This window comes from Rhyacophila brunnea, unplaced genomic scaffold, assembly GCF_057557595.1.
Source record: "Rhyacophila brunnea isolate RB1 unplaced genomic scaffold, BYU_Rbru_1.0 scaffold_10, whole genome shotgun sequence".
In the NCBI taxonomy this organism is placed as follows: Eukaryota; Metazoa; Arthropoda; class Insecta; order Trichoptera; family Rhyacophilidae; genus Rhyacophila; species Rhyacophila brunnea.
In genome coordinates this window covers 24824895-24850062 of record NW_028232752.1, presented here as the reverse complement: position 1 = coordinate 24850062, position 25168 = coordinate 24824895, and the positions used below count along the sequence as shown (strand labels likewise).

The 25168-nt window shown below is 30.3% G+C and overlaps 1 protein-coding gene across 1 annotated transcript in view; it reads left to right on the top strand.

Moving 5' to 3' along the window:
• LOC147079016 (acid sphingomyelinase-like phosphodiesterase 3b) overlaps nt 1–25168 on the top strand; it is a 259878-nt gene that overhangs the window by 124859 nt on the left and 109851 nt on the right. The window contains exons 4-5 of the mRNA XM_085948705.1: nt 3158–3317; nt 13313–13518. Coding sequence (XP_085804831.1) covers nt 3158–3317; nt 13313–13518 — 366 coding nt within the window. The remainder of the gene's footprint in view (nt 1–3157; nt 3318–13312; nt 13519–25168) is intronic.

The window sequence follows — 25168 nt, the reverse complement described above, 5'->3', positions numbered from 1 at the left end:
TATAAAGTCTGTTTCAATCGGAAAAATACTAAAAATTAAACATGTTATAATAATTATGCAACCAATAAATTGACAATGATCAGTTACACGTTTTTTTATTGGTTTTAATTAATTTCTATAATCTGATGCCTATTATAATGACCATATACTATATAAATATCATAGCTGAGAATGATTTTTAGTAATAAACTTTCTACATAAAGATTTAATTTGGTCCAACCATGAGATTTAAATTTAAGTATTATCTTCAAACTAGGGTACGCGAGTTTATTCAACAATTATTATACATTACAACAATACTATGTAAATTAAAAAAAAAAACACTTTACAATAAAATTGGTGGGACCGCAAGCCGAGGTATTCTAACTTATAAAGCATAGAAACCGATGCATTTCTATCATTTGATTTTACGTACCTGTATAAGGTATCATTTCCTGTGATTTTGTGTGTAAAAATAATTAGTATAAATATAAATTAACCTATAAATAAGACTTTTATATGACAATATTAGGGTGAATTAGATTTTTTAGATAATTATTTATATAATTATATTATATTATTATATATAATATTTTGAAAATAATATATATTAGAAAAAATATGATACCAGGCAAGACTCGAAATTGTTTCCATTAGATTTTCTCAGACGTAATTTATCAATTGAGTCATCTGACTCCTACTTAGTTATGAATTTAATACTTATTCATACAAATTACATTCATTTTACACGATTTTTTTCTAATACGTATATATCTAGGTAGTTTCAAATTCTGTATGTTAAATATGGATTGTTACACTCTAAAATCTTTTGAATTAATCATTAAATAAAAAAAAAGATTTTATAAAGATATTATTAAACAATAATGCAGCTACCTACTCGTATTGGTAACATTTTCTTCTTTTTATTCGATGGCGCTACAGCTGAAGTCGAGCCCTGGCCTCCTCCACTGCCGTCCTCCAGCCGAAACGATCCTCCGCACGTCTTTTCCATTTCATGATTTTTAGCAGCTGGTTGGCAACTTTTGTAATGTTGTCACCCCATCGTGTGCGTGGTTTTCCCACTAGCCTTTTCCGCCCTGGATTTACTTCGAGGATCTTCTTCGGTATTCGTGACTCAGGAATGCGCTGGACATGGCCTGCCCAGTTCAGCCTCTGGAGTTTTATGAAGGTAGAGAGTTTTGAATCTTGGTATAAGCGGAATAGTTCCGTGTTGTACCTAATTCTCCACTCCCCACTATCATTCATGGGTCCGTACATCCGCCTCAGGATCTTTCTCTCAAAGCAATCCACCTTTTTAGCTGCTTTCACATTTCGCGTCTATGACTCGCACCCGTATGCAACGACTGTGCGTTTGACGGTTTTATTCGTATTCGAAAATTCGTATTATTCATAGAATAAAGAGTAATAATTAATAACAGTTAGTTTGTAAATAATAAGCTCACCCTAACATCTCATTTATTTTTATAATACTGTTTTTATAATACTGTAAAAATTATATACTTATACATACCTTTTTATATATATATACTATATATAGGTATGTCAATACATATTATAATATTGTGAGTACCTACGCACTATTTTTTTACGATTCCTAAGAAATATTATAAGTAATAAAAAGAAAGTTGTATTTGATATTATCAATTTCGTTGCGAAAATGTAACATATAAAGTTAAATCGGCCTTAAGGGGGGACATGCTCGTCGAAGGTCAAAATTGAGTTTTTATTGTATATTCAAACCATGATCCTGGACACTCCTTAAACGTTGTAGATGATCTTTTTATATAATTTTGAAGCCTTATTATTCTTTATAGTTATTTTAAACATTTGATGACTGCATGAAGTATTTTTGTTACATAAAATAGTATTCTTTTAAACCTCTCGCTCTAATGTTTTAGAATATAGTCATATTTCGGTACATAACTGTGCAGTGGTGTTAAGATTTTTTACATTTATTAATTTTTAAACGCATTTATAAAACCATTAGCATAATTTATTACGAGATAATTTTTGTAAAATATTCACGATAAAAAATTGTATTGATAATCTCTGTGATCCCAAATTTGACAAGAATTAGGCATTTTATTATTCAAAAAATCGGCAAGATTAACACATATCAAGATGATTCTAAAGATATTTATTATAAGCTATGTTTTTGACCATTCAAGTGTGATAAACATCTTATGAATAATGATTGCTTTATAATAATTATTGACCTAAGAATAAGGTAGTGTTTTTTTGAAATACGCCATTTCTTTTGTCATTCCCTAGTGGTTAAGCTACAACATACGGCCGTAGCCATAAATTGACAAACTTTAATTGAAGTAGGGAGTAAAATGATATTGACGCGCGTGTTTGAACATGTACCGTTTAAAAAAAAATAAAAAAAAATTCGGTTAGGTACATGTTCAAACACGCGCGTTAACATAATTTTACTCCCTACTTTAATTATAGTTTGTCATTTTATGGCTACGGCCGTATGTTGTAGTTTAACCACTAGGGAATGACAAAAGAAATGGCGTATTTTAAAAAAACACCACCTTCTTCTTAGGTCAATAATTATTATAAAGCAATCATTATTCATAAGATTTTTATCACACTTAAATGGTCAAGGACATAGCTTATAATAAATATCTTTAGAATCATCTTCAAATGTGTTAATCTTGCCGATTTTTTGAATAATAAAATGCCTAATTCTTGTCAAATTTGGGATCACAGAGATTATCAATATAATTTTTTATCGTGAATATTTTACAAAAAATATCTCGTAATAAATTATACTAATGATTTTATAAATGCGTTTAAAAATTAATAAATGTAAAAAATCTTAACACCGCTGCACAGTTCTGTACCGAAATATGACTATATTCTAAAACATTAGAGCGAGAGGTTTAAAAGAATACTATTTTATGTAACAAAAATACTTCATGCAGTCATCAAATGTTTAAAATAACTATAAAGAATAATAAGGCTTTAAAATTATATAAATAGATTATCTACAACGTTTAAGGAGTGTCCAGGATCATGGTTTGAAAATACAATAAAAACTCAATTTTGACCTTCGACGAGCATGTCCCCCCTTAAGCGTATTTGTTTACTGTTTCTACACAAGTAGTTTTATAATATAATCAATAAAAATATTTTTTTTACTTTCTAGATTGTTGGAAGACTGACAGCAGAGGCAGTTCTGGTTATCATAGGCCCCGCGGCCGCTACGGAGACTATGCGTGCGACAGTCCGTGGGCCCTGATTGAGTCAGCGGGCCACGCAATGCGGCAACGACAGGGTGACTCCGTGGAATTCGTCCTTTGGACAGGGTAAGTGGAGTTGTTTTGAAATTATGTCAGTTAAATTCATACGGTAATCTAACGTAAAGTTGCTTTACGTATCTTCTCGGGTTATAAAGTGATTCGCCATACGAATTATAATGAAATACAAATAATGTTATAGGGACTTAAAGTAATCCACATTTGCGACAGCAATGAAAAACTTTGGAAAAGTATTATAAAAAATATGTTAGACTTTCTTCAGATTCGATATATCGGCTATAATTAATGTAGACATCATTCATAAAACTTAAAATAATCGCTGGTAAATAACCAGAAATATTTTTAACAAACCAAATTTAAGAGATGATTTTGATGAAAAAATCTTTTTATCCGTACTTTGGATCAAAGTGTTTTCATTTTAATTTTCATGTTTAATTTATTAGTTATTTACAAACTATCGCCATATGAATGAATGAATTAATCAAATATTTTTTTTTGATAATTGCAGTTATTATATACTATTATTTGTATATATATTGCATTAATAGTTGAAAATTACTTTGTTATTACAATAGTTTTATTTATCGCTGGATACAATTTATATTTGTTTATATAATAATTGTATCATTACAATAATAAATAAATAGTTAAGTAGATAGAAACATATATTTTGATTTAGTATTATAATTATTAAACCCCTCTTCTTCTCTATTTACATTGTGTTATCAAAATTTAAAAAAAAAACAGAATCAAGCAATAACGTGTAGCGGGCAACGATCTTGGGCCATACAGCGTAGAATCGGTCATTTAACTATCGCATAATCGTCCCTGAACGGCGAGACAACCAAAACATAATAATATAATTCGTCGATAGTAAAACAATTATTGTTTTATTTGTTATCTCAATAGTAGATTAAACAAACAATATTTTAAAATTTTAACGCAAATACCGGGGTGGGAATGTAGCCTGCTCAACTCGTTTTGTATTATGTCCACTAATTTATGTAATATTCATACTATTAAATAAAATATTTATCAATACATATTTTGGTCGTAACCCCATAAAACATCGACTAAAAATACAACATTTATTTGATGTAATATTAAAATATTTATATTAATATTAATATAATTATTATTAGTACTATTATAACAGATCTTAGCTTATTCCTTCTCAATATGGGACTATCCAGTACCATTAATTATCAATTGCAAGAAGGTCTACTAAGGTCTATGTGATCAAATTAAGTAAGTCAAAACCCTTAATAAAGATAAGTAGTATACTGGATTGACGAAATATGAAAGCAGAATATCATGGCAGCTAAGAGCAAACAACCAACAAACATAGTGAAAGCTTTCATTCAGCAATGGATTTGAACAGACCGGTGGTAACGATAATTAATTATAAAATTGTTATAAAGTGAATAATGTTATCTCTATTAATTATTAACCACAAATAAATAAATAATTTTACGACAGGCGTTGTGCTTATATATGGTAACCCTTATCAGGTACTTATATAAAATTTAATATGATATTATAATAAACTATTTATTTTATTCTTAATAATTTAAGGTAGGTATCAATTAATTCCTTAGTTACTAACCGTTAATGTAATATACTAAAACCGATAGCCAACATTACAACGCAATTCGATAAGCATTTCATATAACAACTACTAGTTTAATTCGTCGTAATTTAGTAAGATGTTCTTAGCTTAATTGTAAAAGCATATTGGCGCGAATCTAGCAGATACAGGTTCAAGTCTCGTCGGATGAAAATGATTTTTTCTAGTGTGTATATGCATGAGATGTTTTCAAATTATGTATGTTTAATACGGATATATTTTTATTTGTCATGAATAGGTATAAATAATGTTTATTAATTTACCATCGAGTTAACATTAAATCACTCGATAAGAAAAAAAATGTTAATAATATATACTTAAATTTATTATTTAAAAGTTTTAATTGATTGATTTTGTTTTATACATTTGACGTATTTATGATTCTTTTTGTTTCTGGCTGTGAAGTTATATTATTATTCAGCATGATTTAAATATAATTTATGTAAAAAGAATACTGAACGTTTACTGTAAACCATAAGTCATCTGAAATGAATAAAAAAAACTATCCTGTTGAATAATTTTCATGTAACCTAACTTATTGTCACGATGGCGATTGCTGAAGAACATTTGGCCCAGTGGCATTATCTAGTGAAGGCTAAGTGACCCATTTATACAATATTAATTTCACAAATTGTCGCGTTCAATAAATATTCCATGCCTTAGTGATACATTCAATTACCATAAAACTAATCAAATTTCAAGACCCATCTTAATGTCACCCTACCCAAACAAGGGGAATAGTTGATTCGTAATCTGAGACATATAGCTAAGATTATACTTGACATCACTCAATCAATAGGTCGGTTGACATACTAATCTAACTGAAAACTATATTCTCAGATATATGTAGGTATTAAAATAGTATTTACTGAATAATAATTAACATGCATAATTATAAAACGCATCAGAGAAATATATAATTAACCGAATACCGTGCGGTATTTGAACCCACGACTCCTGGAATTCGCACACATAAACTGCCGCCCTAACCACTAAGCAAAATGTTTCCTATCTAATTGCGATGTAGTCAACTAATGGCTATTATAATTATTATCACTGAAGCGTTTTCTAAATTCGTTATTTTTTGGTAATCGGCTTTTGTATTTTAAATCAAAGTATTAATAATGACATTAATTACTAACCTGTTAACGATCTTTGCAATTTTTTGTTACACGTACTTGCACTAAAATTACTTAATTAAAAAATAATGAAATTTTCGGTAATAATATCAACGCAAATAATACATAGGATTATAAAATTAAGCTCGTGTTATTTAAGATATTTTGATTTTTATCATTTATACGTATCTACTGAATAAGTAATTAATTGTATTACATAATAACTAATAATAATTACATTCGTAAGTGAATATAATCAATTATTATTGCTATGTTTTATAGTTTATGGTATCGATAACATTGCGTATAAAATATATATGATAAAACAATTGGCACTTATTGCAGTTGTCAAACTATTTTTGCACTTTGCAAAAAGCCCACTGCAAGGAGAAAAAATGCCTCAATGATTCACATTTTCTCTTCATGGCTAATTTGATCACGACTTACACGTAAGATGGTTAAGATAATAAAAATCTCAATATGATCATAATATTATATTCAAAGCGAATGTACACGCTTTTTAGTCAGGTAGCACATACACACTCGTCTCGACTGCAACATGTCAAATTTGTCGATTTGATTTTATTGTCATTCAAAAACACAGAACTTAATGTACTACCGCACATAGCGTCGGTGCATTATTATTGGTAGAAAAAAATCGGTTTTTCACATTTCATAAATTTCCGTCTGTCTTTCCTATGCCTGCGGAATACAGTTGCAACATTGCCGGGTCAATGTCTCAGTTGCGACAGGTTACATGTAAATTGTCGTATTACATTTCACCGTAGCACAGTTTGCCGCGAGCTTTCTTATCGGAAAGAGACCGTGTACTATACGGTCATCTCTATACCACCAAGATGAAAAAATACGCGTTGTTTGTGAAGCATGGCAGATAATAATGTTACAATTTTACCTAACCTTACTTGACCTTACCTAACCTAACAAATAATCCAGTATATCGGCTATTTTCATGTTTGTCACTGGCTTCCTGTCAAGAGTAAACCGACAAGAACCGTGTTTTATTTAGACATGAATTTTATCTTAGAACTATAATGCGACCCAAGGACAGTTGGACAGTCTTTAATATATGACCATATATTATATCGATACATTTGGTACGGTGAAGTGTGATACGACGAATTTCATACGTACAAATTTCCGGACATGGTCGCGACGATTTTGTATGAGCAACTGGGCGTACATTTTCATGATTTATTTTTTATGGGCCATAGTGCGATCAATCATCGATACGTTGGACTTTCTAGGTATAAATAAGTGTAAGTATATTCCGAAGCAAAAAAAACTTGTCAAGCAATAACACCTATTTCAAAATCTAATCTAAATACAAAAAAAAATATAAAACGCAAACAGTAAAAGAAAATATACGGCCCATTTGTAAAATTAAATAACATAAATGCATAAATTTCTCACGTTCTTTATTTACGAGCGTCAAAAACAAGGTGTGTTACAGACACCGTACATCATTGATTGAAAGTTTTTTAAACAAGTCAGCCGCCTATTCTGCCTTGTTATGAAGTCGTTCTATGTTTTTCTAAGGGTAAAATTTATGTTGGCCGTTACATCGGAATAAAAAAAGAAGTGTAAATACACGGTTATTTCGGGGGAGGCCCCTCCTAATGTTCGGTGCTCACGGAAAGTGGCCTTAAATTTTATAAACTAAACACGGCGATTGCCGCTAGTTTCCGGTGAGGTTGATACATTGTTCACAAAGAATAAGGGAAGAATTTTTACGGTCTGAATGATTGTTCAGTCGGAATAATTAAAAGGCCTCAACGGTCAAGGCTTTTGTTCACATTAAATTTTGTTAGTATTATATTTTATTTTTAAATGCCTTTCTCAACGAAAGAATTTGTGAAAAATGTACAACTTTATAACTTTTTGACAAGGAAGCAAAAGTTGAACTGCTTATTCATGCGGCCCTTTTCAAACAAATAATACTGTTTTTATCAGATAATTTTTAGCCATTCTTTAAACCGACAAACGTTTCTTTTTTTATTATTCACAAAAATAAATTTAGATTTCATACAAAGTATATATAAGAATATATAGCTACCTTCAGTACACATAACTTGAGGATTTTAATTATATCTGCAAGTTGTCAGCAAAAATATACGATTGTATCCTGATTTTCAGAATTTTCAGAATTTTCAGAATATTCTAGTCATTTTTTACGATGTACTCATATGTATTTGTCAGACCCAAGATTTAAATCTGGGACCCATGACGTTATAGATCGATGGTTAAGGTTATACCTCAGTTGAGGCATGGTCTAAAAAGATCATGGCTAGGCAACGCGCGGATTGCGGATCGCGGGTGCAAATGACGCATGCTGAACGAAATATAATTTGTCATATAAATCCAACATGCGTCCATTATTGTAGCGTCATAGAAAGCGGCCGTGCATATCCACGGCTGTGCATATATGACGGGTGGTGGTGGGTACTTTAACGTATGTTCTATTAGTAACAATAATAATATATTCATTGATATGTTTTCTTTTTCAAGTAAATGGGTAACGTTTTTAGTCATCTTTACACGATTAAAGAATTAATACCCCCGTCGCCATAACGAAACAAATTGACGTATTCCCAGCTCGACGTTCTCTTCCGAATGCCAGCGAGTCCAAAATTTCGTCGCGCCTATAGTTGAAAATGATTTACCGTTTCACTGATGTATCGTCGGTAGCCGCTCGGTCATCGTGGCATGATATGGCCCAAATCAATATTTTCATATTTTATAGAAACATAAAATATTGGAATTATTGTGCCATATCCTAGCGTAGGTTTACCACCATGAGGTCTTTGCTGTATCGTCTGATACCTAGAACAATTAGATGGAACTACACTCGTACCAACTGATTACAGAGGTTCTTAAAATGAAGCATCTTCCTATGCTACGTTTTTACAGAAACCATATTATATTGAATAACATGTTAGATAATTTTGTATCTGTCCTCTCAAATATGTATTACGTGGCCGAGGTACAACAGTTTTCTGGTTTTCATATTACGCAAAACTTCTCAGTTTGCCCTATTCGTATTTGTCACCCGTTCAGTCATTTTCAGGATGCCCACGTATATAATGGCTTCTGATCAGGGGGCTCCAAGTTAGATTCCCGATGAGGTTATAATACATGTAATATATGATTTTATCAATGCCTGGATATTTGTGATTGTTTCACTTTAACTATTACACTTCGGTTTCACTACATTACTGTCATTCAATTGGTTCCAGGTCACTACTACATGTTAAAAAAGAATATGAAAACCTCTTTATATCCGTGAAAGATATATAATGTATAATGCGAAAAATATATCCACAATATTTTATAATAAATTACGCGTTTTCAAAAAAGAAGTTAGGTAGATACTCAGTTTTAAATCAGTACTACTTTATTTTACTTGCTTATAATAGGGGAAAAAATGTACAAAGAAAAATGTTTCCTTTTTATAAAGTTAGACCTCTATTTATACTCTATAGAGTTTATGTCCGTAGTCTTAGGAAAATGTATAAGAAAGCGCTTTATTTTATTAACACATAAAGAAAAAAGTGGCACTTCCAATACATTTTCAATTAAAGCGCTAAGAAAAACGAGGGCTATAACCAAATAAAGCCACCCGACTTAGATTGATGAATGATAATGGTCGCAAGATGACGCGGCGATAAACATTGCGCTAAGAGTGGAAAACGTTTCAATTATAATACCTATACTGTACAGTTTTCCGTTATTTTCTCGAGTTTAATTAATATTAATTTTATTTTCTTCGACGTTTCGAGAGTTTCGTTTTTGTATTCATGTATTTTTTATTACTTTTTGTGTTACTACGGTTATTCATTGTTATATTTATAGAATATACATTGTATTATTCTAAATTCTTAAAATCAAGGAACACAGATTTAATGGGAACTAAAATACCTAATAAATGTGGAGTAACAGACAACCAATATCGAGTGTGAAAGAATAAGGGATACACTTAAACACGTGTTAAGAATACGTCATTCTAAGCTTGACCATCGTTTTGGCAACTGCTCTTGGTTTATTTACTGATGCTCATTAAAAATTGCTGTATTTGTAGGTTGCAACACACCCCATTACACGTCTATAATGTGTGTTTCATTTTCGTATGACACACATTCAAAACCCTGCTTCAAAATGTAGTCTATTGGTGTATAGGCTATCTGAATTATATTTATTTATCAGTTCTGTGCTTAAAATAGTATTTAAAGATCATAATTTGAGTTACCCCATCTTGATCCGTCATGTATATGCAGCCACCTTTTGTGCACGGCTATCTTCCATGATACTACAAACATGTCAGAATGAAAAAAATAGTACCACACTTCTTGTACATGAAAAGAAGCTGCAAGGGACTGATATAGCAACCATGCACTTTAATGTTCAAAGAAAGGGTTTAGACAATAAACAAGTAGTTTGACATGCTCTGCCGTCATTTATTTTTTAATGATATTAAATATCCTCTTTACCCGTGTACTAAAACTATGACAAAACAGAGGAATCAGAAGTTGAAAGTGATGAATCTTAAGAGGGATCAGAATTATTTCGTCCTCCACAAGACGCAGAAAACTTTTCAAATGCTTCAAGGTTGGCCATGGTTGATATCAATTCAGCATGATCCGTGTGTGGACGGACGCTGGCAAACAGCTCCGCTCAGTCGGATCCCATCAGAGGATAGTCCCAGAGGATGTATTCAGCATCTTGATGGTCGTATCCGCATATGCATTCTGGCCTATGTCCTATCAAACGAGAACCGTGCAACTTGACAGCGAAGTCAATTATTTATCAATAATATTTCAATAATCAAATATATTGTATTACAATTTTAAGGTGACGCATCAGTGAAACGGCAAATAATTTTCAACTGTAGGCGCGACGAAATTTTGGACTCGCTCCCATTCAGTGAGAGAACGTCGAGCTAGAAACACGTCACTTTGCTTCGTGATGGCGATGGGCCAATTAATTTTTAAATCGTGTAAAGATGACTAAAAACGTTACCCATTTTCTTTAAAAAGAAAACATGTCTATGAATATATTATTATTGCTACTAATAGAACAATAAACAGAACATAAAATGGACGTATGTTGGATTTATATGTCAAATAATATTTCCTTTGAATTTCGTTATTTGCACTCGCGACCCGCAATCCGCGCATCGCCTAGCAACGATCTTTTTAGACCGTACCTCAATTGATGTACGGCCTTAAGGAGTATTACGAGGTGTAGCATTTTTGTCACGTCAGATATTATAATTTTTAAATAAAGTAGATATATTACTAATTATACTGAAAATCCGATAACAGGGTTTCAAAACAAATCATATTTAATTTAGTATTACTGTCATTTGCATAACAACATAAACTTTATTTAATTATATAATATAATCATATTGATTGTTTTCTTGTTAACTATCAAAAATAGCAATCGACATATCATATTTCCCATAGATGTATTAAATATAATATTTCCTTCCATAGGAAGTAGTACCAGGTAGCTGGAATATGGTTATATTAATAAAACGAACGTGTAAATTTATTGACAGTTCGTCGTTCATAATTTAAACCAATACAATTTAAAAAATAATATATTACTTAACCGTCAAGATACGAGTATAAGTAGTTTTTAATAATAAATAATGTTACTTTTTAAAATTCTTAATACAACACAGGGATCGTATATTTTCTCTCTAAAAGGCACTTGATTGAGTTTAACCTTTTCTTCATTAAAATTATTTTATAAAATGACTTGCAAAAAGTGGCAGTGAAAAAGATACACTGTTTTCCTCAATTACGTAAATGAATGTTCAATCTTCTCGAAAACGGAGCTGTTCATTAAAAAATACTTACTCGAATACAAAGTATTTTGTTCATTACGATGGCTTTGATTGCTTTTGTTGAAACTGATTCTTGAATATAATTGCTGTTTTTTTTACTTTTGTGCTTGTTATATTAAATATTATAAAATAAGAAATCAATGTTTTTTGTAAATAATTTATTGGTTTTTATGCTACATAAAAATACTAAACTAATAAAATTTAAATTTAAAGTTTGATTTATGTTAATTGAATATAATATATATTAGCATAACAATTCTTAGAACATATAATCATTTCCAACAGAGTTACAGGCCAGATTTTGTATTATTGTAAGGAAGGTAAAACGATAATATTTTATTTTAATGTTGAAATAAAATACAAAATTTTAGAAATAAATGTAATAATAAAAATAATTTTAGTAGATGATGTGGATATTAAACCAATACGTCTTCAACATACATAACTTGAAAATACATCAGATATATACCAACTCGAAAACATCACATTTGAAAAAATACCACGCCTAACGGGATTTGAACCCAGTATCGTGCCAATATAATGTCGAACGTACTAGTTTAAATTATCGTAATAAAATAGGAGGCTTGTAGTTTAATTAGTTAAAGCATATTGGCGAGATACCAGTAAATATACGGATTCAAATCCCGTGAGGCGTCGTATTTTTTCAAATGTATTTTTTTCTAGTGGGTATAATATATATGTATCTTAGATGTTTTCAAGTTATGTATGTTGAATATATGGAATGTTACATTTTCAAATCTTGTAAATTATTCGTTTAGTAAAAGAAATGCTTTATCAAGAAGTATTCAATCAAATACATACATATAATAATATTCTTTTGAACACTGCAGCAGGTCTAGAGAACCATTGAAAGAAGTGTAGTTTTTAAAAGTAGTATATTTTGGTAACAGAAGTGTAACAATTACAAACACCTAAGCTTTGAGAAAATCATATAAATAAATATTGTGTGCTTACTGGGAATCATACCTGGAGCTCCCTGATGAAAGGGTAACGCCTTACAAATTGCACTACGAGAGCTATAATAAATGATGCTTAGTGTTCCGTATCTTCCAAAAGTATAAATAAAACTAATAGGCATGAATTATTTCTATTTATAATATATTTTCTTATTAAAATATACCATTTATCAAATCACATGTATTATTATCTACGCTAAGAATAAGATAGGTAATATTTTATGTATCCACATCAATCAAGAAGGCTTTTAAATATTATGATGCTTACTATTTTTAGAGCGTCGTTATATCTAGTGTATAATTCATTTTTTACTTCATAATACACATTTGAATTCTTCGTTGAATAAAAATAGTTTATTGGTATCCGTGAATATTATTATTTATAAAGATAAAATTAATGTTTTATACTATTAGTGTTATGTAATTTAATGAGATTAAATTTAATTTTGCAGAGATGCAATCTCCCGGGCAGTGTGGAAGGCTGAAGAGTCACTAAGGCTACCTCTGCTTCGCAACTTAACTGAGCTATTGGGAAGGACGTTCAGTTCTCAGTTCGTGTTTCCGGTCTTGGGACACGAAGAACCCGAAGCTTACAGTGACCTTAAAGAGCTTTGGCAACAATGGCTGCCGACTGAGGCTCTGCAAACTTTTGAAATTGGTAAGTAAAATTTCCTGTTTAAAATTATAAGTACTGCGCCAAAGTATGAAACATATTATGCTGATTATTGATCTTACAAGATACTGTCATATAACTAAAATTTTCATTATATAACTATTTTTTTTACTATATTATTTATTTATTATAATTACTTTATTATTACTATTGAATATTTATTTAATTATTTACACTTATCTTTATTGTTTGTTTCTTTAGTTTATGTTGTATTAATTCAAGAATTATTATAGAAATATACTAACCTTTTTCATTGATCATTATTTGGAACGGAATATAACGGAATATAAAATAGCACCTCAGATACGTAGTAAGGATATTACAGGGTAGATTGTATTTGAATCAGTAGGTTACTTGGTAAACTTTCTCACTCGGATTACAGTGGATGAAGGTTCGAGGTCCTTTTGATTTTTCATATTATTCTATTAGCAGTCAACTATACAGTTTGTACGTACTTAAAACTATTTTTTTCTCAATAATGTTATGTATTCAAAAGAAAATTATTCATTTTGGAAAAAAATGTCGGAAATATCTATACCTTATCTAATAAGATGAAAAGTTTATTTATACAATAAATATGCTATTCACAAAAAAATGTGTATTGAGATTAAAAATGAAATCAAAAATATTTTTAATATCTGTCTTAATCTAAACTACAGTTCATTTCTCACAATTAATTAATTAAAATAGTATTTTTTTATGCTTTACAATTAATATATATCCCAGAAATAAAAAAAATATTACATTATTATAACAATCTCATTTACATACTACGCGTATTTTCATTATTATTATTGTGATTGAACCGGATCTCGCTTATCAACATTTTGAGGTTTGTATCTACCAATGGAATCTGTACACATTTACAGACTGAAGATACTTGGATTTCCAAAACTAAACGTTATAATATATTAATTATTATTTTTATTATTTCTGCAATAAAGGAGGTTAGCGTTCTATTATGTAGTGAAAAGAAGTCGGTAGATATTAGAGAAACCATATTTTTAATTTTTATCTACCTATATTTTACACAATGACTTACATAGGTCCATTTATGTTTTATTGTTAATTACGTAAGTAAATATTATCTGCAAATGTCAATTTGGACCTGTCAAAAATTATCATTGAAAAACTGAAATAACATTCTGATATTTCATGATTCTGATAATTTATTTCATGCAATGCCCACTTATAATAATATAATTAAATTACCCCCAAAAATTTTATGATAGAGAAATATAGAACGTTGGATTTTATCGATTTCATTGGATATTATTCATGAACATTAAATTTTGTCTTGTTGAAATATCTATAAAATAATACGTACAACTAATTGCCTCATACTATCATAATATTATTAATGATAAAATTACGTCATATTTAAAAGAAAAATGGAAATGTTGATGGGTATAATGATAAAAATGTGTAAATCTAAATAATTGATAAAACGTTAAATACATAATAGAGATAATAATGTCTGGGTTGAAGTATTAAAATATATTGAATAAAGGATCTTCGTTATACTGTTATATTTAATATCACTTCACTTAACAAAGTGAGAAAAAGATTATGCAGCTCGATCCCCATTCAAACATTCGAATGCAAATATCCGCAATCAAAAAGCTCCGACTGCATTAAGATAGAGATCGCCTTAATGTCAAGAGAAGCTTTCGGAAAAGTTACTTCTGCTAAGAATCACCAAAGAACTTTCCTTCACAATGCTTCACGTCGTATGAAGATCGTTACTTTGTGCCTCCTGAGTGCCTCATTTGCATATCACAGGGCAAACATGGAAAAGGGAACATTTTCAGATTTCTACTATGCTTTTTCTCCATACGAAGTTGAGTGTTGTCGGGACTGTTTTGCGTTAATGCATTTTGACTCAACAAAGTCATAAATCATTCAGAGACTCACTCTGACTCTTGCCTTTAAGCTTACATTGCATTTTGTATAATCTTTTTTACATTAAAAGAAGACAATTCTTTTGTTAATTAAGTTGACAATATGTACATTTAAATGAAAGAAACATTAATTTCTGATATATTTTTTTAAACAATTCAGTCAGCTTTATTTGATAGTAATTTATATTACGAGTATCATAAAATATTTTTGTTCCTTTAGCCAGTTGGCATTATAAGCTGTATTTGTAAAGTGATTCAGTTGTATTACTAGTAAAATTTGTGGTAATTATGTGGGACGCAGATGGTTCAATTGACGCCGATATATTAATATTTTGTAGTTGTGATCATTATCGTTACAACTACAAAATAAAAGAGTTTCTAATTAGAATAGAATAGAGTAAAGTATAGTTAAAGCAAAGAGCATGAGACATGAGATACAAGGAAGGGCCGTGGATTACCTGATCTTTTTCAAGCCGAACAATAATTACTTCTGCGACCTCGCAACTGACAACTGTAAAATTGGATTAGAAAACATGAAGGGATTACACGGCTGAAGGTACGTGCAATCTATGATTTAAGATTTACATAATCAATCTTGAGACCGTGAAAGATTATATTTATTTAACAGTGTGGAATAAAGTGGGAACAATAAATAAAAAAAGCAATTTATATACTTGATAGAAACTATATTATAGCAAAAGCAAGAAATTAGAAATACATTAAAAAGTTATAAAGCGGCTCGATATTGAAATTTGGAAATACTAAAATAAATGCAAGCAGCTATGTTTGAAAAGAAACATTGGAAGAGTAGTGAATCAAATAATAGATTTAAAATACCAAACTGGAACGATCAGACGCTTCAAACACTGCGGCTGAATCGTGCTCCGTTAAGTGACGTCCATTATAAATGTTGGGTAAAACCAATGACATTTAATATGGACGAATCATGTGGAAAAGAAAATGACACTCACTTTATTGTCGGGTCTGCCGAATGGCATAATCTGTTCTAACGCCATTAAAATAAAGGTGATATCGCTATAAATTCCTGATGCTTTTTGTTGGGTCTGCCAAATGGTTCGGTTCGAACGGATTCGCTCAAATGAACATTGACATTAGAAACACTGCTCTAACGCCATTACAATAAATGTCATATTACTATAAATTCCCGATGCGTGATATCGCATAATGGAAATTGCATGACGCCTACCTATACACGCGAATGCGCGAATTAATTTGCTAGCTACTGTATTGAGTGCATCGTCCATTAATAATGTCATTGGGTAAAACTCAAGCGGAGCACGACTATATTAGACGACAGTCAGAATCAAAAAGCCAAGTTGCTTGTTCCACACCTCGCGACCTTCGTTGTTGCCGGAAATACCATCAGCGACATCTGTCAAATCGCGTACGCTCTGTCGACGTGACCATAGATAATCGTCGGGGTTGCCAGTGGTATGAAAGTTAGTTATGTTCATTTTGAACATAACAACGTGTTGGCCAGAAACTGATAAATGTATATTCGAGTCCTATATGGCATCGTATTTTTGTGAAGACTTTTTATAGTAGATAATGATTTCTTTATGTTTTAAATGATATAATAATGTTATATTATCATTTAGTTATTTGTTTAATTTAGTGTAAATATCAGTATATTATTTTATTATATCATAAAAAAATCCTGTAAACGCCTCAGTATCATTAAAACTTACCTTCCAATGTGCACAAATGTAAAACATTATACTTTATGGAAGAAACATCTAAAAACTAGAAGTAGCACAATGTGGTATGGGAATGTGCATGTTAGGAATAAAAACCACAAAATAAACAAATGGATAAGAGAGTCAGATAGTACGCAATGTGATACGGATCGCCAAGCTGATGAAGTAGTAATGATCCGGACATGTCCCTCGGCGTGTGGACAACTATTGGGTAAATGCATTTATACATTAGTACCCAAGGGTCACTAAATGACCGCAAGCTACCTTAGATCTACCGGATCAACAAATTTGTAAAACTTGGCAGATGTACGCCGCAGGAAAGAACACGGTAAAGAGGAGAGTGAAAAAATGAGCTAGGAGAAGTTTTCATCCAGCAGTGGATTGACCCTAGCTGTTGATGATGATTATGATTACTATATGAAAATGGACACGTTATTATCATCAGCTAAATTAAATGTAGTTTTGATAGAATTTGTATATCTTAATGTAATCAAATAAATATTATAAATCTAAAATAAAATCTATAAAAAATATTTTTTAAAAAAAGAACGTTTTTATTTTAATGTTCTTGCATATTGTCAATGGATAAATATGCGTAAGTATATTTTAAATTATATTAATTGAACCTTTTATTGAATTGAACTAAAAAATAATGGGAAGACCGTTTTAATCCGTAAATTAATTATTATGTTATATAGATTACTATTTGTATCCCAATAATAATATGTCTTATAATTTCATTTAATATTAGGGTAAGATATGGGTGAGGCACTTGATATAAATATAAGAAGGGAATATGAATCCGTAATCAACCAATTAACTCTGCCTACAGATGATTTATACCTCACTTCAGTTATAATTACTCAATTTCCATAATAATTAATCGATATCCTTTACAATAAATATAAAGGCGATGTGTTTAATAACTGTAGTGTAAGTATATTCATGAATAATAAATATTTATTAATACTGAATATTATAATAATCGAAAAATATATCATCATACATCTTTTTCTCTTCTTCTTAAAGACCTTTTTTATTATAAGCCATTTAAATGCTTTGATTCGGGAATCGAATATTACAGATGCATTCTTCGATTCAACTCTATCATATTTCTACACGTAAAAAGCAAACTCAACTTTATTATTAATTGAATATAATATGAAAAATAAATTACTTTCAGTAACCAAAGTAACTTCAAGTGATATGAACGGGTTAAAAATCCAAAGAATAAAACGTTAATAGAATTTTAATGCTTTATTCATAGTTTTGTTGATATGTGCATTAAAATTCATCTTATTATCCATTATGACACTTAGATCAAATTTTTAACTATGTTTTAAATTGAACATACATATTTTGAAAACACACAAAATATATTATAACCAATAAAAAAAAATCTTTTTTGAATAAAGTAAGACACCACGCAGGAATCAAACCTGCGTCTCTCGGGTATCGCACCCACGCACATTGACCACAATGCTAAAGTAGTGATACTTGTCTTAATAAATTACGACAAATTTTAACTAGTGGCTTTTAATATTCATTAAAGCCCTTCCTAAATTGAGCTACAATAGCGATCGGCTTTTGTATTTTAAATCACATTTGGTATTACTTTAATTATTAACCGATGCGAACAAAAAAATATGTTTTAATTTTTCGACTCAGATAGTATTATATAATGTTAGAGATACTATTCTAGAGATCTATATTGATGGGCATAATGGGCAATAATGGTGATTCAATTGACAGTATTTTATACAGTCTATCTAATATGATTATAATATATAAATAGATTGATATTAAACAGATAATTTATACTGTGCATCTCTCTATGGTACAAGGAAAATATTTTAAAGTTTAAGTAAACAGACTTTCTTCATATGTTTTGTCAAAATTTACAGATTTACATTAGTTTTAATTTTTTTTATCATGTCTCAAAATATGATTAATTTACACATTATTAATGATTTAATATTTAATTTTGCTGTACATGGACATGACACATTTTTTTAAATTTCACAATACCAATGTTCAATTAATGTATTTTATTTAATTAAAAAATAACAATACCCTAATTTAATTCCTACATACATACCTAATATTATGTAAATGAGCCCTAGTTTCATTAACGTCCGAGGTTTCATTGTGTTGTGCTACACTTAACAACAGAGTTTATTAGAACCTTTTGTCATAAGAAATCCAGAGGCCGGCTAGTTAGAATATGTACAAAGAGCTGGTTATTTAAAGGGAGATATTTACATTTCAAAGTTTTGCTGTCATTGCGGGCAACTTGACACTGAGTGGTCAAATGTAGTTTGCATATTTTCAGCGGCTTTTGCGAAACTTTCGCTCAAACTCAGCTTCCTTTTATGCAAATTACTTGCGCGCTAGACACCTTTTGATGTTTCATCAGTTATATATAATATACACACACGTGTTTCTAAATATTTTATGTATTCATAACTACTTGGTCATATTATTAATATGTTTAGTTACCAAACATAGCAATGGGTAGAAAATAACGTCGTCATCATCAGAAACATGGATTATTATTATTAACATTTTTCACCTGACTTTTAAGTGATGGTTTTTGAGACATGGTGACACAAGGTGCTAATTGATTCTGAGCCTCCTTACTATTAAAAATGACAATTATAACGTAGCGTAAGCAAATTCTAATACCTTTTTCTTCACTCGTGTGGACATCGCACATGGCACTGCGATAGCGCGTATCAAACGTTGTCATACATAAGACAGGAAATTATAGCCCATTTAGTAATATAAAGCGCTGCTTGACCTTCAGTTATCATTAAATAGTTTAAATACTAGATCCTCGTGAGTCTTATTTTTCCAATATTCCATATGTATGAGATCATTGCATTACGTTTAACAGTAAACTGTTATTTAGTGACCATATGGCTATCATTTGTAAAGCGGCGTTACAAAATGTCGGGCTTCGTCTTTCTCTCCGGGTATTTTCGAATATTACGGTACCTATTAAAAATATTTTACAACTCTTTAGTTAGAAGCCGGCTTGAGAGTGGATCGATTGTTTGGACTCCGCATCAGATGGTAGAGCGAGTTCAAAAGATTTTTTTAGAGTTGTATGGACACTATCCGTGGCTTTATACAACTGGTTTTCTCTTAGGTATGCTTACACACTGTATTTTAAACACTATAAGATATCTATATTTGGCCATGTATTTTTCCAACTTATACGCGGTTTAAATGAGAACTCTGCCATTCATGGTTGCGAAGACTTACGTGTCCCTGATAACTATCTCAACAATTGGATGCATCAGTTGTTTATTTGGTACTGTTCGGTTATGAGGAATACAGCGGAAAACACATTTTAAAAATACCCGATATACTGGATTATTTGTTAGTTTGGGTTAGTTTAGGATAAGTTAGGTTAGGTTATGTTAGGTTAGGTTAGGTTAGGTTAGGTTAGGTTAAGTTTGGTTTGGTTAGGTTATCCTAACAAATAATCCAGTATATCGGGTATTTTAAAAATGTGTTTTCCGCTGTATTCCTCATAACCGAACAGTACCAAATAGGTTCTACCAAGGTCATTCGGTATACTTCCATGTATCTATTTTGAAATTTTTATATTTATACTGTTTTTATAATACTGCATCTATGTCCTTGTTTTTGTTTTAAAATATCATATTGTGAGCGTCATAAATATATAATTTGCAAAGTTCAATAAGTACCTACTTATTATAAAATAAATAAATTTGTATTTAAATTTTCCATTGAGTTTGGCTCAGTCTAAAAATTTAGCTCGTCTAGTTCGGTAAATTAGCATTTCTTGACTTTTTTCTTGACGTTATTCTTACGGTAAAGTTATGGTGCAATCTTTGTATTGATCATAGACAGCAGTTTTCCCCGAATACAGCATATATCCTACTGCGGATATTTTTTCTTTTATAAATAAATTTATGGCCCGTTTATTTCACAGAGTTAATATATGAATAAGTTTCGAAGACGTTGTTAAGCATAGGCTTTACAAGTGTCATGTAAAGCATGCTTTTGGTTCGGCAAAGTAGTAAGCCGAATTTAATAGGCTGAATAATCATTTATTCGTTTACATGATTTTCTTGGTAATTTCTTATGTTATATTATTACGGAAGCTTAGGAGAGACTTAAGATAGATGGAACACTGTCGAATGTATTAAACTTTTATGAACTGATGTCAAATTCAGATTTTTGTAGATTAAGGCATATGGTATTAAATTTACTCCCCAAAATATCATTGATAAAAGTAGGTACCTACCTAACATGAATAACCTTATCAAAGTATTTGGGCCTCGACAGGTATACGCTGTATTAATATATATTTTGATGTAAGGAATAATGGTTAACTTTTCTCTCAAACCATTTTTTTTTCACTGGATCAAATACACAGTAAAATTGATGATATTCATTTTTTTACCAACTGTTGGTTCGAAAGCGTGATCTACGGCATCGTATTTAATTATAAGGCCACTACTCTACGAATAGACCGACTTGGATACAAAATACTACACATTAGCCCTATAATATAGCGAAGAAGAGAAGTATTGACATATTATTTGAAATTATAATTTGAAAATATCTCATGCATTAGAAAAATATTTTTAGAAAAAAAATATACGACACCCGACGGGACTAGATCATGTCATCGCTGGATTTGCACCATCAGGTTTTCCAAATTAAGTTACGGGTATCCTACTTAATTAGGATGAATTTTAACTAGTAGTTCGGTTTTTGTATAACAAATCAAGTTATATAGAATATTACATTCTCAAATAATCTAATAAAATATTCGTTGAATAAAAGAAATAGTTTATTAAATAATTAGCAAGTCAAAGTACGATATAAAAACTAAATATTGGAGTGATCCGTGAAGTCGGTTAGTAATTAAGGCATTTGATTGAATTAATGTAATTTATAAAGATATTTTATAAGTTTATCAAATAACTAGGTATTACATAATGGTTTAAAATACGGTTTTATTTAATTTATGCATGTACGTTGAAAACAAATATTCCTCAACAAAAAATAGGATTCTTACCTGTACTTACTATACGTTTGTAGTTTCTTTAAGAAATAATCATAAAAAAATATGATAAAAATAACTTAAAATTAGTACTTTTTAATCTTCTTCACTGATTGAAGAAAGTAGAGTTAAAAGTAAAACGCAGTTTAGAATAAATATAAATAAATAAAAGTATTACAAATTAGTTTACAATATTTTGGTCCCCACTAGCTTCTCACAAATTTCGCATTAAAATTGCCACCTTTTCCACTAAATTGGAATTTTCTCATACAATAGTAATTTTACCATCTCCACTTCATAAGTATTGATGATAATAATAAAAATCTACATACACTTAAACATACTTTTTACATGTGATAGTCAAGTGGTTAATAATATTTAAAGATAACCATCAAATCATACAATAATATATATATTAATAATTGTTAATGACGCTAAAAGAAAATAAGGCGAATTTATTATTATTCTCATTAAATGTTTGTATCCAAAACGTCAAGTACAGTTAAGTTTAATTACAATCTCTTATGATATAACCGAAGTATAACAGAGTAAACCCTTAATTATTACAAGACAGCCCCTGTATTTTATTTGCAGTGTTAAGGTATTTGAACGAATTGTCTCTAAGTTTATCTTCAGTGTATAGTTATGTTCATAATTCACGAGCAGACCAGAGTGCAAAACTGATTTCTATTCCGGGCACAACTGCGCAGTGGCTTGATTGTCAGTAGGTGTTTGTTTAAATACCGCTATAGATTTAGGTCAGGTCAGGTGGAATCTAATAGTTGCTGACAAAATTCCCCGCGAATCCTTGTCTACCGATGGGCAAATAATATTATGTAGGAGGCTTGCCAGAAGCGATTGTTTTGTTTATTTAGTTGGCTTCAGTTCTCTTTGTTGTTTTGTTTCGATATGAAAAGTTTATTGATTTTATCAAATCCCCGGAAAATTTTACGCGCGGATTCATAAAATATTATTTTGCGTGAGTCGAATATGAAGACGCCAAAAGATAGCCTATAATAAAGTTAACATTATAAGAAGCAATAAATATTAAACGGTGTTTAATGATTCTGCGGATGACATGTTAGATACCACCATTAGGATATTATAGAATTTTTGAAGTTATACTTCTATAGGCGCATTTGGGAAAACAGATCAGAGTGTATTTTTGGCGTGTGACAAAGTTACGCACGCAAATATAACGCATGTTTATGCAACAATAATTTTGTCATGGGACGGAAGTTTTTCCCACCGATGCGACATAATTTATTATAATTTATATTGCATTCGGGTTGCGTAATACTTTGAAATATTTATCGTTGTGTTAGGCAGATTTAAATTTGTTTCTGTTAACTTTCCAAATTATTAATTACGGAATGAAGCAATAAAATAATTTAAAACCAGCGGCGCTCTAATAAGCGGCGCTTTTTCTGAGTGTGTACCAAGATAATTAAAATAGTAATATTAAATAATATTAATTATTATGAAATAAAGCAAAACAATAATTTTAAACCAGCGGCGCTCCAATAATCGGCCTTTTTTCTGAGTGTGTAATTTAACAAGATAATTGAAATAGTATTATTATATAATATTAATAATTACTGAATGAAGCAATAAAATAATTTTAAGCCAGCGGCGCTTAAATAAGAGGTCTTTTTCTTACTGTGTAATTTAACAAGATAATTAAAATAGTAATATTAAATAATATTAATAATTACTGAATGAAGCAATAAAATAATTTTAAACCAGCGGCGCTCCAATAAACGGCCATTTTTCTGAGTGTGTTTTTTAACAAGATAATTTAAATAGTAATAGTAAATCATATTTTTAAATACGGAATGAAGCAGCAAGATAATTTTAAACCAGCGGCACTCCATTTCAACTTCCTACCAATAAAAAAAACAAATGATTGGATAGTTCGATGAACCAAAGAAACACTTTTATTTATTTTGTGAACCTGATTCTAAATCACCACACCAAAGCTAGTCGAAGAATCTAGGTTATCATAAGTTTTGTTTTTGTTTTGTTACGCCAAAGAAGTATAACTTATAACGCGCGTACATAAGTACACACACACACACACCGATTTTTATTAGATTTTTTATTTGAACTATATATTTATAGAAGACGTTATTTTTGTTATGAAATTTAAATTATTTTGCATAGCAATATTTGGAAAAACAAATAAATTATAAACATATTAGAGATTATTGGATACTCATCTATACGTCCTTTGGTATTCACTGATTCTATAAAAATTCCAAAAGAAGCTATTTATGACACTGAATTTAAAGTTGAATGCCGTTCGAGCGGTAACTATCAAGATAAACTTTACTGTTTACCAAAGAGATCTGTCCATCTGTGCCGTCAGAGTTAAAGTTACCTAGTCAAATGAATACAAAGCCCTTAACTTCTACCGCAGCGTTGCAGTTGGTATAAAAGAGAAAATCAATCGTGTCTTTTTCTAATTATTTCTCATCCCTATACTTATTTTTTGATTAGGTATATTTGCAGAGTAACAAGCGAACATATTTGATGATTGAAAAGTATACAGCTTGTAATAATTGTATCTTAGTACTCGCTCCAACTGTGTGTAATAATTGATGGGTCCAAAGATACCACGCAGTATGCTCCACTAAAGTGAGCCAAACACTATTTCCATGTTTTTGGTCCATATATCGGGATTCTGTTACAACTAGTATTATTAATGTTTTGTAGAATAACGTAGCACTTCATTAGACCGACTCAACATATTACGTAACAAAAATTATTCGTATTTTAATTTCGTTTTCTATGCTATAGACTCCAGGTACACTAAATTCTTGACCCTCAAGGAATATCTAAAAGTATTATAAGTCTGCCCTGATCCCTTGATACAACAATAAATATTAAAATATGATAACACGAAATTTTCATACATTTTTTTATTTGTATACTGTGTAATTAAAAATATTTATATTAAAAATACTGCTCTA